Below are 24,721 nucleotides of genomic sequence, written 5' to 3'. Positions count from 1 at the left end.
CATTCTCTCTCAGGTCCCATGTCCTCTAGAGCAGTGATAGAAAAGGATCTGGGCAGAGCTGGCGGAGGAGATACCATGCTCAGAATATATTATATGAAAAAATCAAATCAAAGGGCAGGAGCTAGAGAGCAGGCTTGGCAGCTAAAGTGACTGCGGGGCAACCAGGACCGAGTTTAGGTCCCCAACACCCCAGGAAAAGCCATGTGCGCTGGGCAGGGCACCAGAACCGCAGCACTGTGGGCAGAGACACACAGAGACTTCCAAGCCAGCGAGTTTAGCCAAATTGGTGAGCTCCAGGTTGTAAGAGACACAGTCTCAAAACATAAAATAGACAATGATCAGAAAGAACCCCAGTGTCAATCTCTGGCCTCCATGGCATACACACACATATTCAAGTGCATACATACCACAACAGACATGAACACACACACATAAAACATACACAAATAAAAGGGTTAAAGAAAACCTAACTTTTGAGAAGTAACCAAACAGAACACGAGCGATGGTGGCAGTGGTGAAGAGATAAAAAGAAAGCCACCTGGGTACAGAAGACTAACAACTGCCCTCATGCAGGCCCGAATAAACAACCAACTTGCTAACACAACCTCTGACTTTTTTGAGATAAATATGGAAACGGTAATGATAATAGACAGGAGGTAACACTTTAAAAGCTGGGCACATTTTTATTTGGCTTCCTCTTGTTATACTGGTATAGTCCTGGGCATCAGGCAAACGCTGGAATTCTACATTATAATTTATGGTGACCTGTACTTGCACATACTAGTTTAACGTTCTACACTTGTGTACCATCAAACATATTATATAATAAGTAATATATATAAATTAAAATAGACAAATTTTCATAAAATTGTACTTGAATCTCTTCTAAGTAGTAAGTTACTATAATAGTTTAAATAGCACATAACAGGTAAAGGAGTAATTTTAATTAGAAGTTTAATAAAAGCACAAAAATTTTCCTACAAGATCCCAATCAAATCAAACATTAATAATTAGATAGCTTTCAAGTGAACTTACTCATTTCTACTGAAAATTACTATGTAAGATTATAGCCTGCTAATTCTAAATTGATAAGTTAAGGTAAGCATAATAAAAATGGCAGTAAAAAAATATTTGTCACAAAGGATTATTACCCAGAATATATAAGGACTCAAAAAAACTACAAAACCTCACGTATGCCCCTGTAACTAACCCTAATGAAACTCCTTGGGTCTCTCTCTCTCTCTCTCTCTCTCTCTCTCTCTCTCTCTCTCACACACACACACACACACACACACACACACACACACACACACACACACACGGGGTGGGGGGAGATATCAAACCATTTTGTTGAAAATAAACATACAGAATTAGGATTAAAGATAATATTGTAATCTACTAGTCTAAGCATCCAAATTGTATTAATTTATGATCTGTTACCAATGTGTATGATTTCAATTTAAATATTTCTTCTTATGCTGTCTGGTAAGAAAATTCTGAAAATGTTTTATCTCAAATTCTAAATTTCCATGTAAAACCATATGACTTCAATATGGCACTGAATTTGCGACTGCATTGTGTCATTTGATAGAAAGAAATTTTCTTAACATGGGTTTTAAGGTTATTAATCCATTGACTCAGAGTTCAACAAATGAAATATAACTTGCAATACTTCAACTCAATCACAGGATTCCTTGAACAGCACAAATATTTTCTTGCTAGCAGTAGAAAAAAAATAAGAAATATTCCAAGCATTAGGATTGGACATGCCAATCATGAATGGCTTTGAAGGATGAGGGAACCCTAATTCAAGGACTATAAGAGACCTCTAACACTAAGAAACAACACTGCCCCCAACAATTCCCAAAGAAATGGGGACTTTGTGTGACAACTGGGAATAACTAAATGCTGCCAAATATCCGAAGCCAGGTGAAATAAACTCTTCCCAGAAGCTGTCAGATGGCCATTCTATCCTTGGGGTTCAGCCCTAGGATCCATCTGAGTACAACTGGGATTCTGATTATAAAACAGCAAGACAATAAAGAAATGCTTAGCTCATTCAACTTGTAGTCATTTGTTATTATAAAACAGAAAATGAATCAATGACAAAGTAGAAAAAAATTATGACTTACACATAAGCAGGTGAAGAATTATAATATTTGCATTATATAATCCAACTTGGTACTTCATTTAGTTGAAGCTGTTCCTGCATGCATTTGTTACAATACCAATAGTAAAGAATACACACAAGCATTTCCTCCCCTGTATGCACTTCATAGGAACTGGATAATATTCTTTAAAGCACACACTGCTTTAAGCTTCAAATGTATTTTCATCTTCAGATTTGCATTTTGTGTAAATAGTTCTTAGAACAAGCTGTTCAGTTTTTCTAGAAAATGCAGCAAGTTCTATTCTTATGATTGCCACATTTCATTTTGAAATTAAGGTGTACCATAGAAGAACACACAAAAAAGAGTAATGTTCAGAAATAGATTGTAAAAAATAAGGTGTGGGGATTTAAAATTTTTTAAAAACTGTTCACAATCACGGATAGTCATATTTTAAGCTTAGACATTGTTCTAAAAACTAGAATTTCATCTTTAGCCTACTCATTCTAATTATAAACATCATGAAATTTTCTTTAAAACTTCCTGTACAAAATATTTTTTTGTGGGTTGGGGATGTAGATCAGCTGATAGAGTGCTTGCCTAGCATGCACAAAGGCCTGGGTTTGATCCCACATTCGGCCTCACAGAGAATTTAAGAAAAGCTTGTCATATCTGAGACCTTGATTCAAAAGAAGAGAAGAAAACCACTGAACTGGAAGTACATCTCATGAGAATGTAAGGAATAAGTATTCCTTATTCTAATAAATATTCCTGTTCTTTTTCTTTTCACTCTAATCAAACATTTATATACAAATCAGATAAAATTAAAATAGTAACATTTCAGCTACCATCACCTCAAGGAAAACACAGTTCGTGGTAAAGCTCAAGATCCTGCATCAAACCACACTCCAGAAAACAGATAAAACATTTTCATGTCCAAAGACAACTCCATATATGAAAAACACAATTCAAAACTTAATTAATACATGAAAAAGTCACCACTTAAAACTGAAGGAGATACAACCTGGATATTAAAATTAGCAAAGAAGGATGTTTCACGCCACTACCTATATCAACAATGTCCAAGGAAATAAAGATTAAAGACTCATAATGAGAAAGAAAATAGTAAAAAGATAAGAAATTACAAAAAAAAGGATAAAAAATGAAATGGCAATTTTAAAAAATAAAAAACATGTAATTAAAAATTCACTAAGCTTTTTATCTTGTTGATCATAAAAGAACAGATAAGAATCTTAAATTTGTTTTCTAAAGAGGAGGGGAGTGGGAGGGTAAGGAGGGGAGTGGGTGGGTGAGGAGTGGGGGAAGGACTTTGAGGAGTTGGGGAGGGAAACCACCATCAGAATATACTGTATGTAAAATCATCATTTTTCTATCTGAAAGGGGAGGATGCATTCCATCGAAAAATTACAGGAACTGTAAGATAATCTACAAACAGATACATTTAATTAGCCAATCAGAGGAATAAAAAATCTTTATAGAGAGATAAAAGATTTGCACAGCAGCCAAGAATTATCAAATCAGAGTGAGACAGATACTCAGAAATGCAAAATCTGAAACACAACACACACCGTGTCCAAGTGTGTCAAAGTGACGCTGTGACAAACAGAAGATGAAGAGCAAGCTGTGGCAGCAGTCACGAGAGCCTCAAGACAGCACAGCAGTGATGTTGAACGACTTACTTATCCACCGGAAACTGGGAAGACCACGAAAGCAACAGAACTTCAACTTGAAATCAGCATAGCTGTCTACACGCAGTGAAAATAATCACAAGGAAGAACATTAAAGGTTTTCCAGGTAATAATAGTAGAGAAGTAATCTACTTTTCAAGAAATACTAAGAAATTCTCCATGTTGAGGAGTCTACAGAAAGAGAAACTATTGAAATGAATAGTATATGAATAGTTACAAAAGATTAGTAAAAGTCTTCTAAAAGGAAAATCTGTGCCAGGAGGCAGTGGTGCACACGCCTTTAATCCCAGCACTCGGGAGGCAGAGCCAGTCAGATCTCTGTCGAGGCCAGCTTGGTCTACAGAGTGACATCCAGGACAGGCACCAAAACAACACAGTAAAACCCTGTCTCAAAAAAACAAAAAGGAAAAAAGAAAATTTGTAACACTGTCATAAAAGTATATAATGCATGGAAATGAAAAAAGACGTATAGAAGGTCAAAGGAAAGAGGGAATGGATTGATATGGTTGAAAAGTTCACGATACATTCAATGACATGAAACAAACATTAAGTAGTTTACACAACCAACTAAATCTAATGGCACTATAACTGTAGTAAAATAGATTTCCCAAAAACAGTCACCCAACTTTTAAAAGAGCAGAAAACCAAACAAAAGTGAAGCAAATATCTAAAGAAAACAGACCTGGATTGAAGGACATCACTAACTGCACTGAAATCTGAAGAAATGTTCTTTGTAGAAGAGAGCTTGCTAGGCTGGACAGAGCTCGGCAGTCACGGGCACCTGCTCTTCTAACAGAGGACCTGACTTGCACATGGTGGATCACAACTATCCAGAACTTGAGTTCCAAGACATCCAACACCCTCTTCTGGCCTCCAGAGGCAACAGGCATGTATTTGGCACAAATACATACATGCAGGTAAAATACTCGTACACAAAAAATAAAGTAATTGTTTTTTAAAAAAGGCAAACAGTGTTAAAGTTATTTTTAAAAATAAGATGTGCTTATGTAAATAAACTTAATGGAAAACTTGCAAAAGATGTTATATTCCAATAAAAAAAACTATAAAGGATCTTTTATGAACACAGATGTAGGCAATACTTACCAAAACCATAGAAAAGGTAAAGCGGCAATATATATATAATAATATAATGAATAACATACCATTACCAAGTGGGATTTACCCAGAAATGCAATGTTGGTTTAATTAAAAGTAAAACATAATTCACATTGTTAACAGAGTACAGGGAACTAATATACAGTTCCAACAGCCATAGAAAAAGCATTTCATAAATCCCAACTTATTCATGATTTTAAAAAGTTGTTACTAAACTGGGCAGTGGTGGCACACACCTTTAATCCCAGTACTCAGGAGGCACAAGCAGGTGGATTTCTGTGAGTTTGAGGTCTGGCTGGTCTACAGGGCAAGTACGAGGAAGGCCAGGGCCACACACAGGGTAACCCAGTCTCAAAAACAAAAACAAAGTAAACTAGTAGACTTTCACAACTTTTGTTTGGATTTTTATTGCACAAAAAAATCACATTTCAATTGCCCAGTTTAAATCCAACAAGCCAATTCACAAAGGCTCAAGATGCAACTTTAAGTTAAAATAAAAACCTGACACACAAAAGAATAACTAGAAATGAAAAGTTCACGTGTTTAAATAAAGTAATTAAAAAAATACTCAGACTATCCATTTACATCATGTCAGAAATGTTTTAACTCATAGAGGCCAATACTGCAATGCAATCACAAACAATTCTTCAAAGAACCCACATACCTGGTCAGCAACACACTGAAGTGGAAGAGTTAGTATTCAGTTATTCTGACTTGACAATGTCAGACACTCATTATATTACCTGATAGAAGGCAATTCATGCTATTTATATTTTAAGCAAATCCTCAAAAATATTTAAAGTCAAATGTAAGGACAACACCATCATTGCAAACTTACAACACTTTGTTTTTGATAATATATTATTGGTTGTAAGACAGGAAAAATGGCATACATATGGTATAAGAACTAAAAATGGTCTCTATTTGTAGGAGATGACTTTGTGTACAAAACACAAAACAAATCTACAAAACATCTGTAACAACTGGGGAGTGAATTTTGTAGTGACAACGTATACAACATCAGGACTATGTCACAGTAAGAATAACACTGGAGATGTCACAATACCTGATCTCAAACTGTATTCCAGGCTTAGTAAGAAAAACAGCACGGAACCAGCACGCATGCGTGTGTGTGTGTGTGTGTGTGTGTGCGCGCGCGCGCGTGCGCGCACGCGCGCACGCGCGCGCAGAATAAAGACACAGAAATAAACCCACACAGCTAGAGCAACTTGATTTTCAATAAAGTTGCCAAAACTGTGTATTAACATAAATATAAGCACTTGAACAAATGATGCTGCGGACATGGACATCTGCATACAAAATAATGAAACTAGATCCCTGTCTCCACCTGGAACAAAAGTTACTGAAAAAGTTCAGTGGTGGAGGGTTGGCTAGTCAGGTAAATGCTTGCTGCTCTGGGGAGCAAGACCAGGAGTATACCAGCAGGCCAGTGTACCCAAATCAGAATGTCCAAGTTCAAAGAGAAACTCTATCTTACAACTTAAGAAGAAACTCAACATCATCTTCTTGCATCCACATGAGCACACTCACACAACAGACACACATACAATCGCCTCAAAGTATAACTACTCAACACCACCACTTCTAGAAATATACTTGAAAGAACAGAAGTCAGTGTACCATACAGACACTTGCACATCTAAGTTCACTACACACAATTCACAATAGCCAGGATGTGGAATCTGCCTATGGGCTGGCAAGACAGTTTAGTAGATAAAACACTTGCCACTCAAATCTGAGGATCTGATTTCTAATCCCCTTAACATACACAAAAGCAGCTATCTGTAATCCCAGAGCTCCTACTGGAAAATGGAAAGCAGAGACAGGAGAATTCCTGGAAGCTCAAAGGACAGCTGGACTGGAATGCATTGCAACAAACAATGAAGCCACTGCCTCAAACAAGGTGGAAGGACCAACACCCAAGGTTTTCCTGTGACCCCTGACACACATGCCCCTCACCTGCACATCCACATTCACACACAGATGGGCCTGTCCGTACACACACACACACACACACACACACACACACACTTTAAAGATTAAATAATTAAATGAAAACATGATATATCTATACAATGGTATCTTATTTCATCAGAAAGAATGAAATAATAGTATTTGCATGGAAATCCATAGAACTGAGGGTCACCATTTTAAGCAAAATAACCCAAACTGAGAGAAAAAATATTACCTGTTTCCTCTCATATAAGGAATCTAGATTTATATAATATATAGATATATACATCATAAAAGCAGATCGACTGTGTGGAGGAAGAGGTCCAAAGAGCAGTGTAAGACAGGGTAATGGAGGGACTGTGAGTTAAGAATAGATAAGCATAGCCGGGCGTGGTGGCGCACGCCTTTAATCCCAGCACTCGGGAGGCAGAGCCAGGCGGATCTCTGTGAGTTCGAGGCCAGCCTGGGCTACCAAGTGAGTTCCAGGAAAGGCGCAAAGCTACACAGAGAAACCCTGTCTCGAAAAACCAAAAAAAAAAAAAAAAAAAAAAAAAGAATAGATAAGCATGTATAAAGACACCAACTTAACATGAAAAGAATACAAGTGTAAGACAAATAACTGACTCAGTTTACTATAAAAATTAGAGTGCTACACAAAATGCACAAATACACCAATACAACAGAAAGGGGAGTTCGGAAGGAGAGCCACTTTTATACAATGATTCAATTGTCTACGCTAGCTTTAGTCCAAACAGTCCAATAGGAGACATATCCTTAAGTCCTTTCAGCAACCCACAGGAGGATAATTGACTATTATCTGGAAAAACATGAATCTCTCCCCCATTGCTAACATTATAGGAACAAAATTTAATCTGTGGTTGATGTGATCTAAAAATCTAAAATTCAGTCTAATAAAAGGTAAATAGAATATGGTTTTTGACTTAGGAGTTGACAATGTTTTTAAATAGCCCATAGAAAATAAAAACTGTAAGAAGAGGGCAGATGCCCCACAGAGAAGCATATACAAACGGCCAATAAACACGTAAAAAGTTGTTCATGTACATAGTTAGCTATCGGGAAAATTTTTTAAAAAGTGCTTAAAAGGAAATGACATTAAAATGACAAACATAGAATAACTAATATCAAGAACTACTGTTGCCTTGAAGTAAAAATAGTAATAACCACAGCCAATGGGATCACAAGTGTGTCAGAAGTGCTGTGTTCAAATGGGAATGCTGGACACTTGGTCCTGGCAGGCAGGGCTGTTTGTGAAGTCTTTATGTGATGGACCCGGAGTGAGCCTCAGCCTTTGTAGACTGGCCTGGTGTCTTGTTCTCTCTCTCAGCTTCCCAAAGGCAGACACAGTGTGATCTGGCAGCCTCTGATCTTGTCTCCACTCCTTTCCAGCATGATGGACTATATAACCATTGGAACAATAATCAAGTAAAACCCTTCAGTTCAGTGGCTTTTGTCAAAGTATTTTTACCACAGAAATTCAGACATGTCAATGGAAGCTTATAGAGTACAACCATTTTATAAAATGGTCTACCATTATAAGACTAAGTATATAAAATGCCCCGTAATCTACAAATTCCAATTTTAGAAATTCATAAACTTATCTGTCCAGACTAAAGATTTATGTAATATCGTGGTGTGTTCACAAAATGGAATGTTATGCATCAGCGAAGGGTAATATACGTATGTAACACACATAATTTTAACTGCAATTATAAGAGCATATGTGTTGGTTTTCCTAACAGGTACACATGCACCTGTGAGCACAGAGAATAAGCAGGGACACAAAGCAAAACACCCAACCATACAGCTACAAGTGCCATAGAAAGTCAGGGGGAAATCAGTATTTCAAAAGTCTCACAGTAAAAGATGAAAAAGTTTGCCGGGCGGTGGTGGCGCACGCCTTTAATCCCAGCACTCAGGAGGCAGAGCCAGGCAGATCGCTGTGAGTTCGAGGCCAGCCTGGGCTACCAAGTGAGCTCCAGGAAAGGCGCAAAACTATACAGAGAAACCCTGTCTGACACGAAAAACCAAAAAAAAAAGATGAAAAAGTTGACACGGATATAAGTTCATCCAAATCTTGAGTTTTATTTAAGCAATTGGACTTTAGTTTGTTCAAGAGTAATATGACAGTGGTGGACCAGAAAAGTTTCAAACTGTGTTTCTTATAACTCAACATGATTCTTGTGCCTCACATTCTAAACAACATATAGTTCTGAGTTAAACTCCAAAGAAAGCATCTTCTCTGTTGAAGTACGACCTTAAAGTACTGTACAAAAATAGAGTGTTCATGCTGCAACGGTTAAAGTTCCCCATAAGAAGTGTTCAGCCATGTTTTAGAATCACATCGAATATCTCAAATTTCAGAATCAAAATTCAAATTGCACATGCCTCCAAGGACTGACTTTCTTGAGGTCATAAATTTTTGTGAGTAATTTATAAATAGCTATAGAGACAGCTCAGAGGACCACAGCACACATTAAATAAGTGCATTTTACCATGCCACGAACAGCATCAGCATCTGTAAAGTTACTAATAACTGGCTTAACTTCACTAAGATTATTATAAATTGGTAACGAAATTGCAATTTATATTAACCTATCAGTTATCATCAAAAGCAGTTGCTTTGTAAGTTAGGTCATTGAAGAAATCACTTAAATATATCCAATATAATTATTAAGCATCCATGTTAATCATGATATACAATCAAAGGTCATAATAAATATTTCTGTAAAAATGTCAATGATATACATATCTGACTCAAGTCATTTCTCTCAGAAATCAAACACAAACAATTGTAAAAATAACCTTCCATGACTATAACAATGATTACAAATATACTTAATAAAGTTTATATATATATAAATTGTGTCCACTGATAACTCAATGCAGTGCATGTTAAGATAGTTTCTAGAATCCAAACATATTTCCTTTTGCTTCTAAAGACAGGATCACAAAAATTAACAATTACATTTCATGATGAATTCAATTCTTTATGCCCCTGAATATAGACGGTCCAGGAAATGCATTCCTAAAATGAAAAATTATTGTGCTATGATTGTGCCAAGCACAACAATGCACACAGTGTGCAGAGTGCATCCTCAAGCTCTGAAAAGAAAGCATGCTGCTCCCTCAATGTCAGAGCAATCATTAATGCTCAGGCATGAATAACAGTGCCCGTGCCAAAATTTATGAACACAAATTAGTGGTTTCATAATAAACCAAAGCAATAGTAAATGGTCTGTAAAGGATTAAATGCTTTGACCATAAGTACTACCATTCTAAATAAACATTTATTTTATAAAATCATGCAAAACATTGATGTTTAGAATTGTTGTAATGTTACAATAGAAATGATGTATTTCCATTAGGTAAGTTAAAGATTTATAATTCATTTTATTACATAGTGGTCTATCATTTACCACCAAACACATTGTGAGACAAAAGTAGCACTAACAGCAATCAAGGACAATAGGTCTAAGATGGGTCTACTCCAGCTAAATTAGCCCACGCAGTTCCTGGACTTACCATTAGAAATGCCAACAAAAACAATAGTCCTTACTCTACTGGTTTTTATCTTAGTTTAAAAATTCTGCATATCCCATTGCATATATGCACAGTGGAGAGAAAAGTATTTATAGTATCTTTTCTGAATAAATTCCAGTCTTATTGTGCCCCTATCTGGTCAGATGGAACAGCAAACTGACTGTCACACATTTAATGACCAAAACAATAATTGCATCTAAAGGAAAATACGTATTTCTCCACTGTATGACAATGCTAAAAACCAACAAAGAGAAAAATTTAGAGAATAAAGTATACTTTTACCTAATTTTATTACAAAACAAGTCATTGTTATTATGTTCGTTTGAGTGCTGCCCATAGCAACTGTTAACTCAATGCAGTGCCCTCTGTCATAGACAGTTTCTGGAGTCTAAACATATTTAACCTTAATTCCAAAGCCAGGGTCGCAAAACTTAAAAATTAGATTTCATGATGAAATCAGCACTTGAGGACTTGTATACTGCTGATTCAAGTAATTCACGGTTTAATTTGTGGGAAAACGAGCTCACAATGAGAAGACTAGATGACAAGAATTTCCTTAAAAGCCATCAGCAGTGGTTTACCAGAATCCAGGCACTTTCCGTTTTCATTGCTGGGTCATTAGCTGTCTCATCTTAGCTGCTGAAGAACAGATCGTATCTCCTGCCTCCCTGATGTTCTAAAATGGTACTGAAGGCCCATAAAGAAGAGAGAACCAACTAAGAACATTCAGCCTGAAGCATGACAGTTAAACTATATGGTTTCCAAACAAAAACTACTCTAAATAATCTAATAAATATCTACTAGTTATAGCTAATGAAATGATTTGGCAATCCATATTAATCTCCAGTTCAGTGATTTATGATTTGCACAGTATTACTGGCATTCATAAAATCTTTCCTTCTTTGACAAGTTGAACTTAGAAATGTTTTTAGAGCACATTAAAAAGATGTTCAGCTTTTAACCTTTTATTGCTAATATGTCATAGAAAACAACTTCATTGCCACCAAAAAGCCGATACATGTTGAGTTACACGCTTGAAAACAGGAATGGTACCTAAGAAAAGTCTTTAATTTAAAAACTGCCAGGCAAGGTCCCCTTTTCATAATGGATTTTCCCACAATGGATGCATCGAATTTTAGTAATTTCTCCTAAAAAGCAATTCAGAATAAAATTATTTGGCCTAATTTACAACGTTATTTTCCTGTCACTTCAAATATTATAACTAATATCTCAGCACAAATTCTGAATCTTCCATTCAACTAATCTAAGAAGAAAACTGTACTACTCACATACCAAGCCCAACTGAAGTGGCTTATGTAACTGAGGGACTCGGAGGCACTGGCGTGCAGACCAGCGGGAAGGCCCCACTGAGTGCACCCTCAGCTGACAGTTCAGCTCCTCCTTCCATGAAGTTGTGGAAGACAGAAACTGGAATAGTATAGTGGGGTTGGGTTTGCTTCAACATTAACTGTAACATTTTGCTGAGGCACAGGCATTTCTTTTTAGGAGAACTGAAGCAGAATAAGAAAACTGAAGCAATCCATTTATCTAATCTAAACACAAAATATAACCAAAACTGTTAAATGTGGTAATACACATTGGGAATTCATGTACTTATTTCACACTCTCCATACTTCCAAAATAACTATGTGCACAAATGCTTTTGCTTGATCATAAACATAAATGAAGTAGCTGATTATTTCTAAAGAGCAATTTGTAAATTAATGGCATGTTTTTTTAAAGAATAAGACATTAAGAACTTATAAAAGCATTTTTTCCTAAAATGGAATAAATTCATCATTTACTAGTATTTCTGAGAAAACTAAACAATATTGATTGATGAAAGCACTAGAAATTTCACAACCTATTCTTTAATTGTGCCAAAATAAAATGCCAGAATTTAATAAGAGCACTGAAATTATAAACATGTCAACAACAACGCAAAATAAGGCCAAGGCAATGGCAGAGCAATGGGCACATTGCCAACACTAACTGAGGACCTGTGCCCACCATGCTGCTACAACACAGCTTCTCCAGGGAGCATGGACCGAGGCACACGGGACTCTCCATATCAAAACCATACAGAGAAGACTATAAAAGAGCATTCATTCTAAAACTCTGGTAGCTTGATCATGGAAATTTTTAGAAAGCCACATATTACTTTTATTTTAAAATGACACAATATATATAATTTTACAGTAAGTTAAAGAAAGTAAGGTAATATGTTGCAGAATAAGAAAACAATGTCTTAAAATAAAGAGCCTACTGTAGAACAGCCCAGCATTTCATACACCATCACTTCTTAGATAAGTCTTAAAGGAAACAATGAAAAAAATGTCCATTCACTAAGGGAAAAAAAAAACCTCTATACAAATAGAAAAGGTCAAATATATTTGCCACCAAGAAAATTTTTAAGTGACAATACATTTTCAGGGCATCCTTTTCACTTTCTATATGAAGATACATAATGTATAATGAGGGGTTTTTTAATCTCTAAAATGGGCTGCCTCACAGTATTCAGAGGTCCTGAAAGAAGTAGATCGATAAAACCATTCAGTACTCTAAGCACTGTTAGCCCCTCCATCAATTTCTAGAAAATTTCAGGGCATTTCTGTGTTATCAGACATCTTTCTCAGTCCTTCCCTGTGTATATTTTGCCTAAATGGGGTATGTTTTTTTATTAATATTGGAATAAAACAGGAAAGAGTCTCAAAAGCTGAACAACTTCAATGAGGGAAGAGCCTAGTGATAAAACTGCATTTTTAAAGCTCTCCTCAGTAGAATACCTCGGTTAGTGTGAGCCAGAAAAACCATCTAGAACATATGTTCATAACTGAACAACCTTCACCACAAAAAAAAAAAAGATCAGTTGAGAGAGCAGTAGAAATTTAAAATAAAGAATCCTCCCAAAGAAGCAAACCTAACACACGACATTGCCTGCAGTCTCACAAGCCAGCCTATTTAAGAGTGAGTATTGATCTGCCCTGCATAGAGAAATGTCTCAGGCCAGAAATCATCTTCTGCATGTTTTACAAGAGCACGCATGATTGCTTATTCATATTTTCCAACAAATCACACATGATTATACAGTGCCATGCTTATATGTGCAATGCAATCACTACCATGATTGCAGGAAAAACATCTATTAGGCATTTTAAATTAATCATTTTATTTATTAGGAAAGAGATAGTGAAACAGCCTGATCTGTATTATGTTTCAGAGGTCAATCTACTTACATTTAATATCCTCAATATGCCCTAAAAAATAAGAGACTTTCCTTCTTAAAATCAAATTAAGAATGCTATGTAAATGCCGTATTTTACTTAAAAAAAAAAAAACAGCACCCATATTACTAATACCTCAAGGCAAACAATGTCATAGACATACAAGATTACTACTCTGAAAATAATATTAGAAAAAATATACTTTAGCCTTACTTACCTTGCATTGTTCAGCGTTTGTCCAAAAAGCTCATTCTGTATAATATTTGGTGGGGATGAAAAAACCCCATGGAAATGAGATAGAACAGAATTGCAGACCTGGCGCAATGTCTCAAATTGCATTTTCTTTCCTTTTATCCTCCTCTTATTTTTCCTTACCACCTGTCTTTAAAAGTCATCTATTCGCAGACACCATCAAATAAAAACATGCCAATCAAGTTCCATATTTCTCCTGAGCTCTGTGAAAACTGTGCTTAAATGAGCAGAGGTTGATGGTTAATTGTACAGTCATTATTCTTCTACTTCAGTCGGAGGAGACTCGGGCTCGTGCAGCTTTCGGCGTTCTCCTGACTGTAGCAAGAATTCTAAACAGCAGTGAGCTTTTGGGCATTCCCAGCTGAAGTGTGAGGCTGGGCTGCTTTCATGTACTCTACTCATATTTCTCTAAGCCTATTAAAAACACGCAACGAATATATGCTGTCGTCAGGAGTTTCTGCACATCTGGCTGCCGGCAATAAAATCTTGTAAGTAATAAAAAATGGGACAAGGTATCTTCTCAATGTTGCTACTGGGAAAGAAGAGAAATTATGCATTTTTTCCAGTCTCTTTCTCTTTTCTGAAAAACGAATGACTTCAGCCAGAGAATGTGTCTCTTCCAGCTACTGCACAGGACTGAAACACTAAAAATAAGTGCTCTGTTCTCCTTTCAATATCACGAAGTAATGAGACTATGACAGACAACAGGCTTCTACCACCTACAGCTTTCAGGCTGTAACTCTGCAGCACAGTACACTCAGAAAACGTGCACTCGGTCATACTAATTTCTTTTTTAACCCACCCTAAATTATTTTTAAAGAAAAGTGAATAGTGTTCCTTCTGGTCTCTTTTTAAAGACTCCATACAGTGACGATATAGTGGGTTATGTAATTATAGAAAAATATTTTACCATCTTAATTAAAATCCAACTAAATGACACATTATATAAAATCTTTCCCATAAATTAAAAAATGTAACCATGATCAGAGATATTTTATCAATTATTCTCGATTTATTTCAGTATAAGAGCCTATTTCCTGAAGGTTCCAACGATGGTCTTAGAACACTCTCAAATCAGCATGCATCCACTGCCAATAACTGTCTCAGATGAAATCTTAGGTGGTTCCATATATAGGGCCATTTATCTAAGATGTTCAGCTCAAGCTTTGACCTAAACTAAGAATGCCCTTATTTTGATGTCATTACTTCATATTTTATAGGTGACCATCAATCTATTTGTCAAACACACACATGTCCATTCATAAAGAACATTTTCAGTTTTCAAGGGCCTTTTAACTATTTTTATTGCCCAGAAAATACTTTATATGTTAGTTCTGCTACCATTTTATAGAGAATGGAAAACAGGACTTTAATGACTGCACAGTTTTTAAAAGAATATTTGGAATGAGTCTTCACGTTGTCCATTTCATGTGTCCCTGCTCTCTATTTTCTATATATGTGCACACAGTCTTTGGCACATATACAAAACCTACTATAAATAAGCCATTCTCTAGTGATGAACAGGAAAACTATTACCCAGTGACCTAAACAGGGAGATTCAATTAAGAGAAAGCAACTCTACATTTTAATGCATAGTAAGTTTAAGTATGTTTCTTCCATCTACCTCAATCAGAAGAAACCCTACATGCTGTGTGTTTTTAGGACTCTGATCATAACGTGATAATTTTGATCTTAAAATGGTCAATTTTTATAAAATGGAAGCATATATTTTTAAGATTCTTACTGCTTTTGGCTTAATTTCATGGCTTACAATATGTGGTTTACTAGCTAAATAACTGTTCTTGTGGATAGATTTAATTTTTATAAATAAAGCTCTTTTGAAACAGCCTGATAACTTACATAAATATAGAATAAAGCATGTTTTATTGTTTAAAAAAATGTTTCTTCTGTGTCTGAAAACTGGATCTGGGGGCAGATCACAGTAAGAATTTCAAAAGTGGCCTAAGCACAGAGATATCACTGAAATGAATTTTTAAGATGAATCCTTGAATTAACCAAAATTTCATCAACTGGCTTGTTCAGAGATTTATTTTATACTCTCTCCATATAACTCACATACTACTGACCCTACTGTCCGGTTTGCTCCTATTTCCTCAACATCCCTCAATGGCACTTCTTACTCTCCCTCGCCAGTACTACCTTTCCCTTGTCCTTCTAATTCTTAGTGCATCAAATGGCAAAGCAAGTCTTCAGGTTTAGATTCTGTCCTGCACTGTACCTTCTCCTCATGACCTCACTTCCTCTTTACAGTGTGTGAGAAAGTAAAATCCATGTAGTTACCCGACAGAATTTGAAAGATTCATTCATCCATTGAGTTGTGTCTTGCATTCTGTTTTAGTCATTTAGCACAGTGCCCAATACAGTCAGTGTACAATAAACATGTTAAATAAAAAGATATGCAGACTTTATTAAATTGTTAGTTTTTAGTAACCTCCATAGATGGAATAGAAAAATCAGTGAAAGGTTTATCTATGCCTCTTAGTTTTCAAGTTACCACATGGTATCACATCATGCAATAAAGTTCATAAAGAGAAGAATTACTATGTTTATGAATAAAAGCACTGTGATTTGATGGACTTTGCAACTGTCCATGGATCTCAAGTGTTGCAAAGACTGTTAAAGCTATTGGCTTCATGTTTTGTTATAGTGCAAATTAACCAACACGAGGAGAACAGAAATCACAGAGTCTGTCTGCAAAGAGCTGGATATAAGCACTGGCTGAACCCTTGTGAGCTATAATGCCCCCAGGATGCTCATTTTATATATTTAGTACATACTCATTTCTTCACATCAAAACAGTACTCTCATTCATCTTCTATAGTTATTATTGGACTAAATATGTAATGTACATGATGTATTTTATAAACTCTACAATACATAGTATTTGGAAATCTCACTATAAGAAAGAACTTACAGAAGCAAATTACTGATAAAAATTTAACTATTACATTCGGGTGTAGTTGTTATCACATTTATTTATCAAAAAATATTTATAGTTTTCTCATGCATGCCTCTAGTATCCTCTTCAACAGACGGCAGTGGCAGATAATACTTATGATTTACCTTTTCCAGAAAACTTAAGTAAATGAAGAAATGCCTCACAACCAAGAGTGACCTCCTCTCTATCTAGTCTAGTAGAAATGGAACTTAACACTGGAAGTGATGAGGAGATCCTTCCGCTCTGTGTGGCTGTTCTACTAAGATCTTTAGCAACTCACTGCAAACAGCAGGCTCGTTAAGAGTTCCCGGATTCAGAAGTGCTTAGAAACATTTTAAGCAAAGGCCACTTAAGTAGATATATAAAATGCCAATCAACACCTGAAGTTCAATCCAAGAGTAATTAAAATAATTACAAAAAATGAAAACAAGGTTTTCCACCTATTAAATAGGCAAAATATTGACCAAGTGATCATCATATGGGCAATATCCTACATTGGTAAAGCATTTTGGAACAATATTTAGTGATATAATCAAAGAATTAAAAGTGTACAAAACAGAACAATAAAAAGGCAAAACACTAATATTACCTCAGGATATGAAAATAACAATTTTTTTCTACAAGAAAAGGCAAACTTTCAACAGTTTGTATAAATAACCCTATAATCACAAGATAATCACTAACCATTAGAAGTGGGAGTTAAGAATGGGCCTTTAAACATATGCTTAGGAAGGCTTCAGTAAATCATACACCACCTTACTAATTTCCTTCTGTTTAGCTATGAATGTCCATTAGCAATAGACTCCTTTAACAACAAATTTCTGAAATTCTATAATAATATAATTTGTTACTATGAAACAAGAAAACAAAACTTAATGCTAGTTTCTTTATATTATCTTCAAAAATCAGAGTTATAAATTCATGGTCATTTATAAGTTTTGGTTTACAAATATCTAAGAGATGCTAGTTAAATATTAAGAAAATTAACATAAATTTAAAAGGTAAGAGTCAGAATCTGGTGATATTTCTTACCTGATAAGAAACATAAGTTTCTTACCTGCCAAGGCACCATTACTCAAGGCATAGTTAGGTTTGTTATTTTAAAGATGTGCACATTTGTCTTTAATTTTTGTGTCTGTCTGTCGTCTGTGTGTGTGTGTGTGTGTGTGTGTGTGTGTGTGTGTGTGTGTGTGTGTACATTTGCCCCTGTGAGCTCATGGCAGATGACTTGAAGGAATCAATTCTCTCATCCCATCCTGTGGGTTCCACTGCCTGATCCTGAGTCACCCAGCTTTGTTGCAAGCATCCTTACCCCTGAGCCATCTCACCAGTTCTAGTACTTTGTTTTCTTAAATAAGATCCCACCCCATAGCAAAGGCTAACCTCATGACCTCATTATGTAGCAGCCTAGGCTGGCCTGAAACATGGGGATCTTGTTGCCTTAACCTCCCAAATAGGGACCAAAAGCGTGAACCATACTATGTGGCTCACTTTAAATTTTTAATAGTAACAAAGTAGGCCCAATGAGGTGGCCCAAAGGGAAATGACACTTTCTGTGCATCCTGACCCTGAGTTCAACTGTCCTCTGACCTTCATTCATGAACCATGGCATGTACCTATCTGTACTCACACATGAACAAAATCCACATACATACAAACACATAAAAATAAGTAAATGTAAACAAATGTACCACAATGTTTCTATTACACTCTTTAACCTGCAAACAACTAAACTAGTATCTAAGCATAGCTAATGAAATTAGCTATGGAAAGCATAGCTATGGAGATTGTGATGACAAATATTTGAAGTCATGACAAAAATCTAGAAGTGCTAACAGAGCTTTTAATTTCTTAAACTATATAGCTGTATACATACAGTCTCCTCTCTACATATGTTATGTATTATATCCACATTACTCGTATACATATAATTGATACAATTCCCCACTTCACTAATCTTGTTCCATTGACTATCTGAAGTGTAGGAGAGGGAAACAGATAGCAGAGAACATCTTTAAAAATCCTGTCCTGTGTTTTGCAAATTAATATCATCTATTAGAAATATTTCACTGAAGCAACGATCGCAGAAGTATTCACTTCAGAGAAAACAAATTAGACAAGAAACACTAAGCATAGAATTCCTAACAAATATAAATGGGAGGCATTTAAAACAGGTCATTTGCCCTATGTCTCAACTTAGGATGAACCAGACAGTATATTCGGGATCAAAGAGAGGAAAAAATTAGACCTAAATACATGTATTCAAATCTAAAAACTAGAACATTTGTCTTCACAAAAGTCTGATAAAGGGGCTGGACAGTGCTCAGTGAGCAAAGCACCCAATAGGCAGGATGAAGACTCAAGTTCTCACCTCCAGACCCATGTAAAAGTCACCCAATAGGCAGGGTGAAGACAGAAGTTCTCACCTCCAGACCCATGTAAGCACCCAATAGGCAGGGTGAAGACAGAAGTTCTCACCTCCAGACCCATGTAAAAGTCAGGTGGATTAATTCTGTAATCCCAGAACATGGGAACAGAACATAGGGAACCCCAGGATCAAGATGGCTAACCCAACTAGCCAAGTGCCAAGGTCCTGGTTCACAGAGAGACTGCTCAAATGTGAAGAGCAATCTAGAAAGACACCTACGTTAATTTTAAATGCCCATATTCATGTGAACATGCATACATATGCCTACATACACATATGATGCACATACACATGCACACACACATACAAAAAATCCGATTAAAAAAATCAAAGTTAAAATTAAAGCAGGTCACCAGGTGGGAGTGGCCTATGCCTTTAAATATGCACTTGGGAGGCAGAGGCAGGCACATCTCTGAGTTTTTGGCCAGTCTGGTCTACAGAGCGAATTCCAGGACAGCTACACAGAGTAACGCTCTCTCAAAAAAAAATAAAATAAAATAAAGCAGGTTGTATAATGATTTTAAATTTCTGTAGATGCCTAGTTGCTTTCTAATATAAATAGTTAATCTATAGATTTCTCATAGACTGAACTATATTGGTATATACTATTCACCATGGCTTCAGAACAGACTCAATCCAAATCACCTCTGTCATCTAAGTCGGAGGGCAAAGAGAAAACAAGGACAAGCCACCATGCCACATGAAGTCCCAGCATCACAATCTCTCAGGCTTCTCTTCATTGCCAGGAGATATGAGGGCGAATCCTGCTGTGCTCTGGCTCAGACATATTTTGAAAAATGCCTAAAAGCTGGCAGCAACTTGAATATACTTTTTCACAGAATGCAAGAACCCAGCTATTGAGAACAACCAGATTCTACCTCCCAAATGAGAATATTCTAATTGATACACAATACCTAGAAGGAGGAAAATGAGTCTTTCAGAAAAGGTAATGTATGCCCAATGTCAGGACTGCTAGCTCCAAGTATAGCCACCGAGGAAGCCACTGGCAGTAACTCTACAGTCTCAGAATGTATCTGAACATGATCAGAGCCAATTCAATTGCTTGAATTACATTTTCCCAGAACCACAATGTAAGGGATGTTTTCAGCCTTGGGACCCCAAGGACTCCATTTGAGCTTGAGAAGAGAGATCAAAAAGCACTTTTGCCACCTAGTAATTCCCAAGCTTCCCTACACACTTCAAGAAAGAATACTGACAAAACCTTGCTATTATGTGAAAATAACAATAATCACTGTCACAACTATAAACATGTTTCAGCAAGACATGAGAACAGTGGCATCTATAATATTGGCCTAAAGAGCTCTTATCTATAATTCCTTTCACGTAATTCCTCTCTACCTGTTACATTATAAAAAAGAACGGATTTTTTTTCTCCATTGGTAATTTTATTACACTAATACAAATGTGTTTCAGCCAGGCTGGAGAGATGGCTCAGCCGTTAAAGGCTAGGCTTACAACCAAAAATACAAATGTGTTTCAGCCATGAGACAGGCTACAGGAAATTGTGTTAAAACACCAGAATATGCTTTTGCTTAATTCTAATAACTACCTTACTATCAGGGCATGCTATTGTAGATCTCAAGTATACACAATATTTTTCACTTTATTAGCACATATTAGTTGTGAGATTTTCACACATGTATGTATCATACTTTGATTATGGTCACTCCCCTTATTTGACTCTTAATTCCTCTTTTAAAAGAACATCAATTAGTTTCTATGTTGAAAAAAGTTATCAACATAGAAATATAAGAATAAATTTTAACATTACAGTCCTCTGTTTTCAAATTAAGTTGCACATTACAAAACATTTCTCATAAATGAGAATACATTTTTATTCTTGTCATTTATATAAAACATGCAATTCAATGTACAGAAAAAGTAAGCAACAGCTTGTCTCTGGCTCAGGGCAAGTGGGAAACAGAGTTAGAATGTAACTGTTCTCCATTGCCCTGTGTGTTTATGCCATCGTTCCTACCTGTGGTTCGGGTCCATCTACAAGCCGTAGTGGCCATCACAGAACCACAGCTATCATTAAGACAGTTAAACTTAAGGCAACAGCAGAGAGTCCCACTGGGCCATTTTCCCACCTGTTTCAAAACCGACAGGAGTGTTTGGAGAGTCTCTAAAGAGAGGTCTTGTTAGTCAGTCACATGGTGAAGGCTCAGTCAACTGTGCTACATGCGACCTTGCTATCTGTGAAGAGCTCAAGCAGAGGCATTAGACATTCATCTAATGAAAGACTGTATTACACACAAATATTAAATTGATTTATTAAATTTCTTTAAATTTTATGTTGTGAATATAAGGACAAATATCTAAAATGTAGTTTGCAGTGAATTTGAAAGAGAGCCAAGGAGTCTATGGGAAGGTTGGGAGGGAGGAAAGGAAAGGGGAAAATGATATAATTATATTTTAATCTCAAAAAATAAAATAATTAAATTTTTTTAATTAAATTATATGTTGAACCAAAAAAAATTGACTTCTATCCCACTGCAATTACAAAAGGAATAATATCAATTAATATCTAATAATCTAGTACCTTAGTGCCCAGACGTACTTAGCAGGACTACAGTTTCAGGACAAACTAATGACTTCCTGTACATGTGGAAGAATTCAGACTTATCATATGGGCCCCACAACTCTCTAACTCTTAGTCCTTTATCCTCTGAATGGTATGTGCTAAACATTAAGTCACTTGAAGATACAGCCCAACATTTCCCAGCCAAAGGTACTGAATCTCAATGTGAAATGATCCAAACTGTTATGCTGCATGAAAATATTGAAAGACTAAATCCCTGTTTAAAATCATTCATTCATTCATTCGAGAAGTGTCTGTTAAGTATTAACTACAGTTTTATGGGTACTTTTCAACTCTTAAAGAGCACACAGGAAGAAAAAAGGTAGATTGGAGGAGAAAGGACGGAGGGAAGAGAATACAATACCATCCTAGTTCTCATGAGTTTTGACTTGTAGTCTAATGGGACAGACAGTAAATAAGTGATATTGTTGCCTCTGTGAGGATTCTGAGCAGTAATATAAAGAGAATTTGTAGCAGTAACCCTGAAATAATCTTGGACTCTTTAGTTCAGAGGATGTTCTCCTGGACTAAGGACCATTCAAGACAAGAATCACAGACAATAAAGTTTCAAGCATGCAAGGAAGAGAATAAGAAAGAGTATTACAGGTGTGCACTGCATGTGCAAACAAGGAAGAGTATATTACAGGTGTGGTGCACTGCATGTGCAAACAAGGAAGAGTATATTACAGGTGTGGTGCACTGCATGTGCAAATAAGGAAGAGTATATTACAGGTGTGGTACACTGCATGTGCAAACAAGGAAGAGTATTACAGGTGTGGTACACTGCATGTGCAAACAAGGAAGAGTATTATGGGTGCGGTGCACTGCATATGCAAACAAGGAAGAGTATATTACAGGTGTGGTGCACTACATGTGCAAACAAGGAAGAGTATATTACAGGTGCAGTGCACTGCATGTGCAAACAAGGAAGAATATATTACAGGTGTGGTGCACTGCATGTGCAAACAAGGAAGAGTATACTATGGGTGCAATGTACTCCATGTTCAAACAAAAAAGAGTATTACATGTATGGTGCACTACATGTGTAAACAAGGAAGAGTATATTGTGGGTGCAGTGTACTGCATGTTCAAACAAGAACGAGTATTACAGGTGCCAACAAATGCACAGTCCTGATTGTCAGAATCAAGAAGATTCAGACATGAGCACAAAAAGAGAAAAACATAAATATATCAAAATATTACCACCTTACTATGTAAGGATGTAAGGACATCAATTAGAGAGTTAATATAATAAGCCAAACAAGCTATTAGTTGGCTTGGATTAAAGCTCTCACAGTAGAGCAAGAGAGAAAGGAAGGGACTAACAATGGGGAGGCTAACTCAAGAGTACTTAGTCATGTCCACAGGAGTAAGAAGTGGAGTGCGAAGGTCAAAGAGTCAGGAACAGCTCTTAGAGTTCTTTCTTAGGAAACGAGGCGTTAGTCTCCAAATGTGCTGAGACAGAGAATGCTAAATGAGGAGCAGCTTAAAGAAGGAAGGGAGAGAGGTTGAGTTGAACTTGAAGCATATGCACAAGGTTCTTTAAAAGGTAGATGGGTTAGTAACTGACATGTCAACATGGAGGTGAATTACCAGCAAAGATGTAACTTCAGGGCACATGAGAATGTTAGTAAGTAGATGAGATAACCCAGAGAGAAAATTAAAATAAGAGGTGTGAGATAAAGCACCAAGAAACAGCAGGATGGCTAGCAGGTAAAGACTCCTACTCTAAGCCTACTGGGCTGAGTTCAGTACCTGGGATCCAAATGATAGAGGGAGAGACTTGACTCTCATGGTTTGTCCTCGGACCTCCACATGTGTACACATGTGAGCCCACACACATGCTCATATACAAGTAAATAAAAAATAATTCAAAATACAGGCACCAAGCAACTAAGCTCCACATTAAAACAGCAGGTGAAGAACTCAAAGGAGAACTAGAGACCAGAAAAAATAGTGATTGTAAAGAATATGATTAACTCGGCATTACATTCACGCATTCTGAATGTGAAGAACTACAACTTGTAATCTTCTGATTCAAAACAATTCTCTTGAAAATATTTCTTTTGACCTGAACTCACTCATTCCATAGGATCCAGATCTTGCTTTGAAAATGATCTATGAACCTTAGTTTTGCAGTTACCCCTTTCTTCCCTCATCTTAAAACTAAGCAGGCAAAATTTGTGTTCAACCCAAAAGGACCTTCTGAAAATAAGAACCGGGAAGTCTACTGTTCAATCTTAAAATTTTAAAATTATTCCTATGTTCCTCAGAAAGACCAGAAATGGGGACTTATTTGAGATTCCAGCTAGTTATGAATGAGGTTATTTATGCCCTATCTTGAAGAACATAAAAGGAAAGTATTCTCTTAAGTCTGTTACCCATGGGGATTCACACAAGATTCACATTTTCTTACCAAGTTCTACCCCACTGATTCTGTTACTGAATCATTTATCTTAAAAGAACCTCCCTTGAATTCAAATTTTCTTCTACGTACGACTATTCTCTCTTTCTGTTCATCTTCATAGCAAAATTTCTGGAAGCTGTATACAGCCACTGCATCTACTTCCTTACTTTACATTCTTTTCTGGATTAAATGATCAAGTTTCTATTTTTAACATATTATTGAGGTTACTCTTAGCAATGACTTCTATATTGCCAAATTCAACAGAAAATTCTTCCTTCTCCACTTAATATGACATACCTGTAGTATTAGATGCTAATGCTATGTTCTCCTTGACAAGAAGCCATTTTTACTCTTCATTCTTCACAATACCCTTGGAACTTC

At 36.3% G+C, this 24,721-nt stretch overlaps 1 protein-coding gene across 48 annotated transcripts in view; it reads right to left on the bottom strand.

The window, feature by feature from the left end:
• Rims2 (regulating synaptic membrane exocytosis 2) overlaps window positions 1-24,721 on the bottom strand; it is a 472,086-nt gene that overhangs the window by 276,673 nt on the left and 170,692 nt on the right. For 4 of the 48 annotated variants that reach the window (XM_028879277.1, XM_028879282.1, XM_028879278.1 and 1 more), the window contains exon 1: window positions 13,910-16,805. The exons of 39 other annotated variants lie outside the window; for them this stretch is intronic. In XM_028879277.1, the coding sequence (XP_028735110.1) occupies window positions 13,910-14,031 (122 nt within the window). In that variant the 5' untranslated portion in view covers window positions 14,032-16,805. Of the gene's footprint in view, window positions 1-13,909; window positions 16,813-24,721 lie in introns of those variants that run through there. 5 more of the 48 variants (XM_028879279.1, XM_037197773.1, XM_037197771.1 and 2 more) reach the window with 4 other exon arrangements.

Source organism: Peromyscus leucopus, chromosome 20 (assembly GCF_004664715.2).
Source record: "Peromyscus leucopus breed LL Stock chromosome 20, UCI_PerLeu_2.1, whole genome shotgun sequence".
Taxonomy (NCBI): Eukaryota; Metazoa; Chordata; class Mammalia; order Rodentia; family Cricetidae; genus Peromyscus; species Peromyscus leucopus.
The sequence above is the reverse complement of the archived record's forward strand: the minus strand, read 5'-3'. Positions and strand labels throughout refer to the sequence as shown.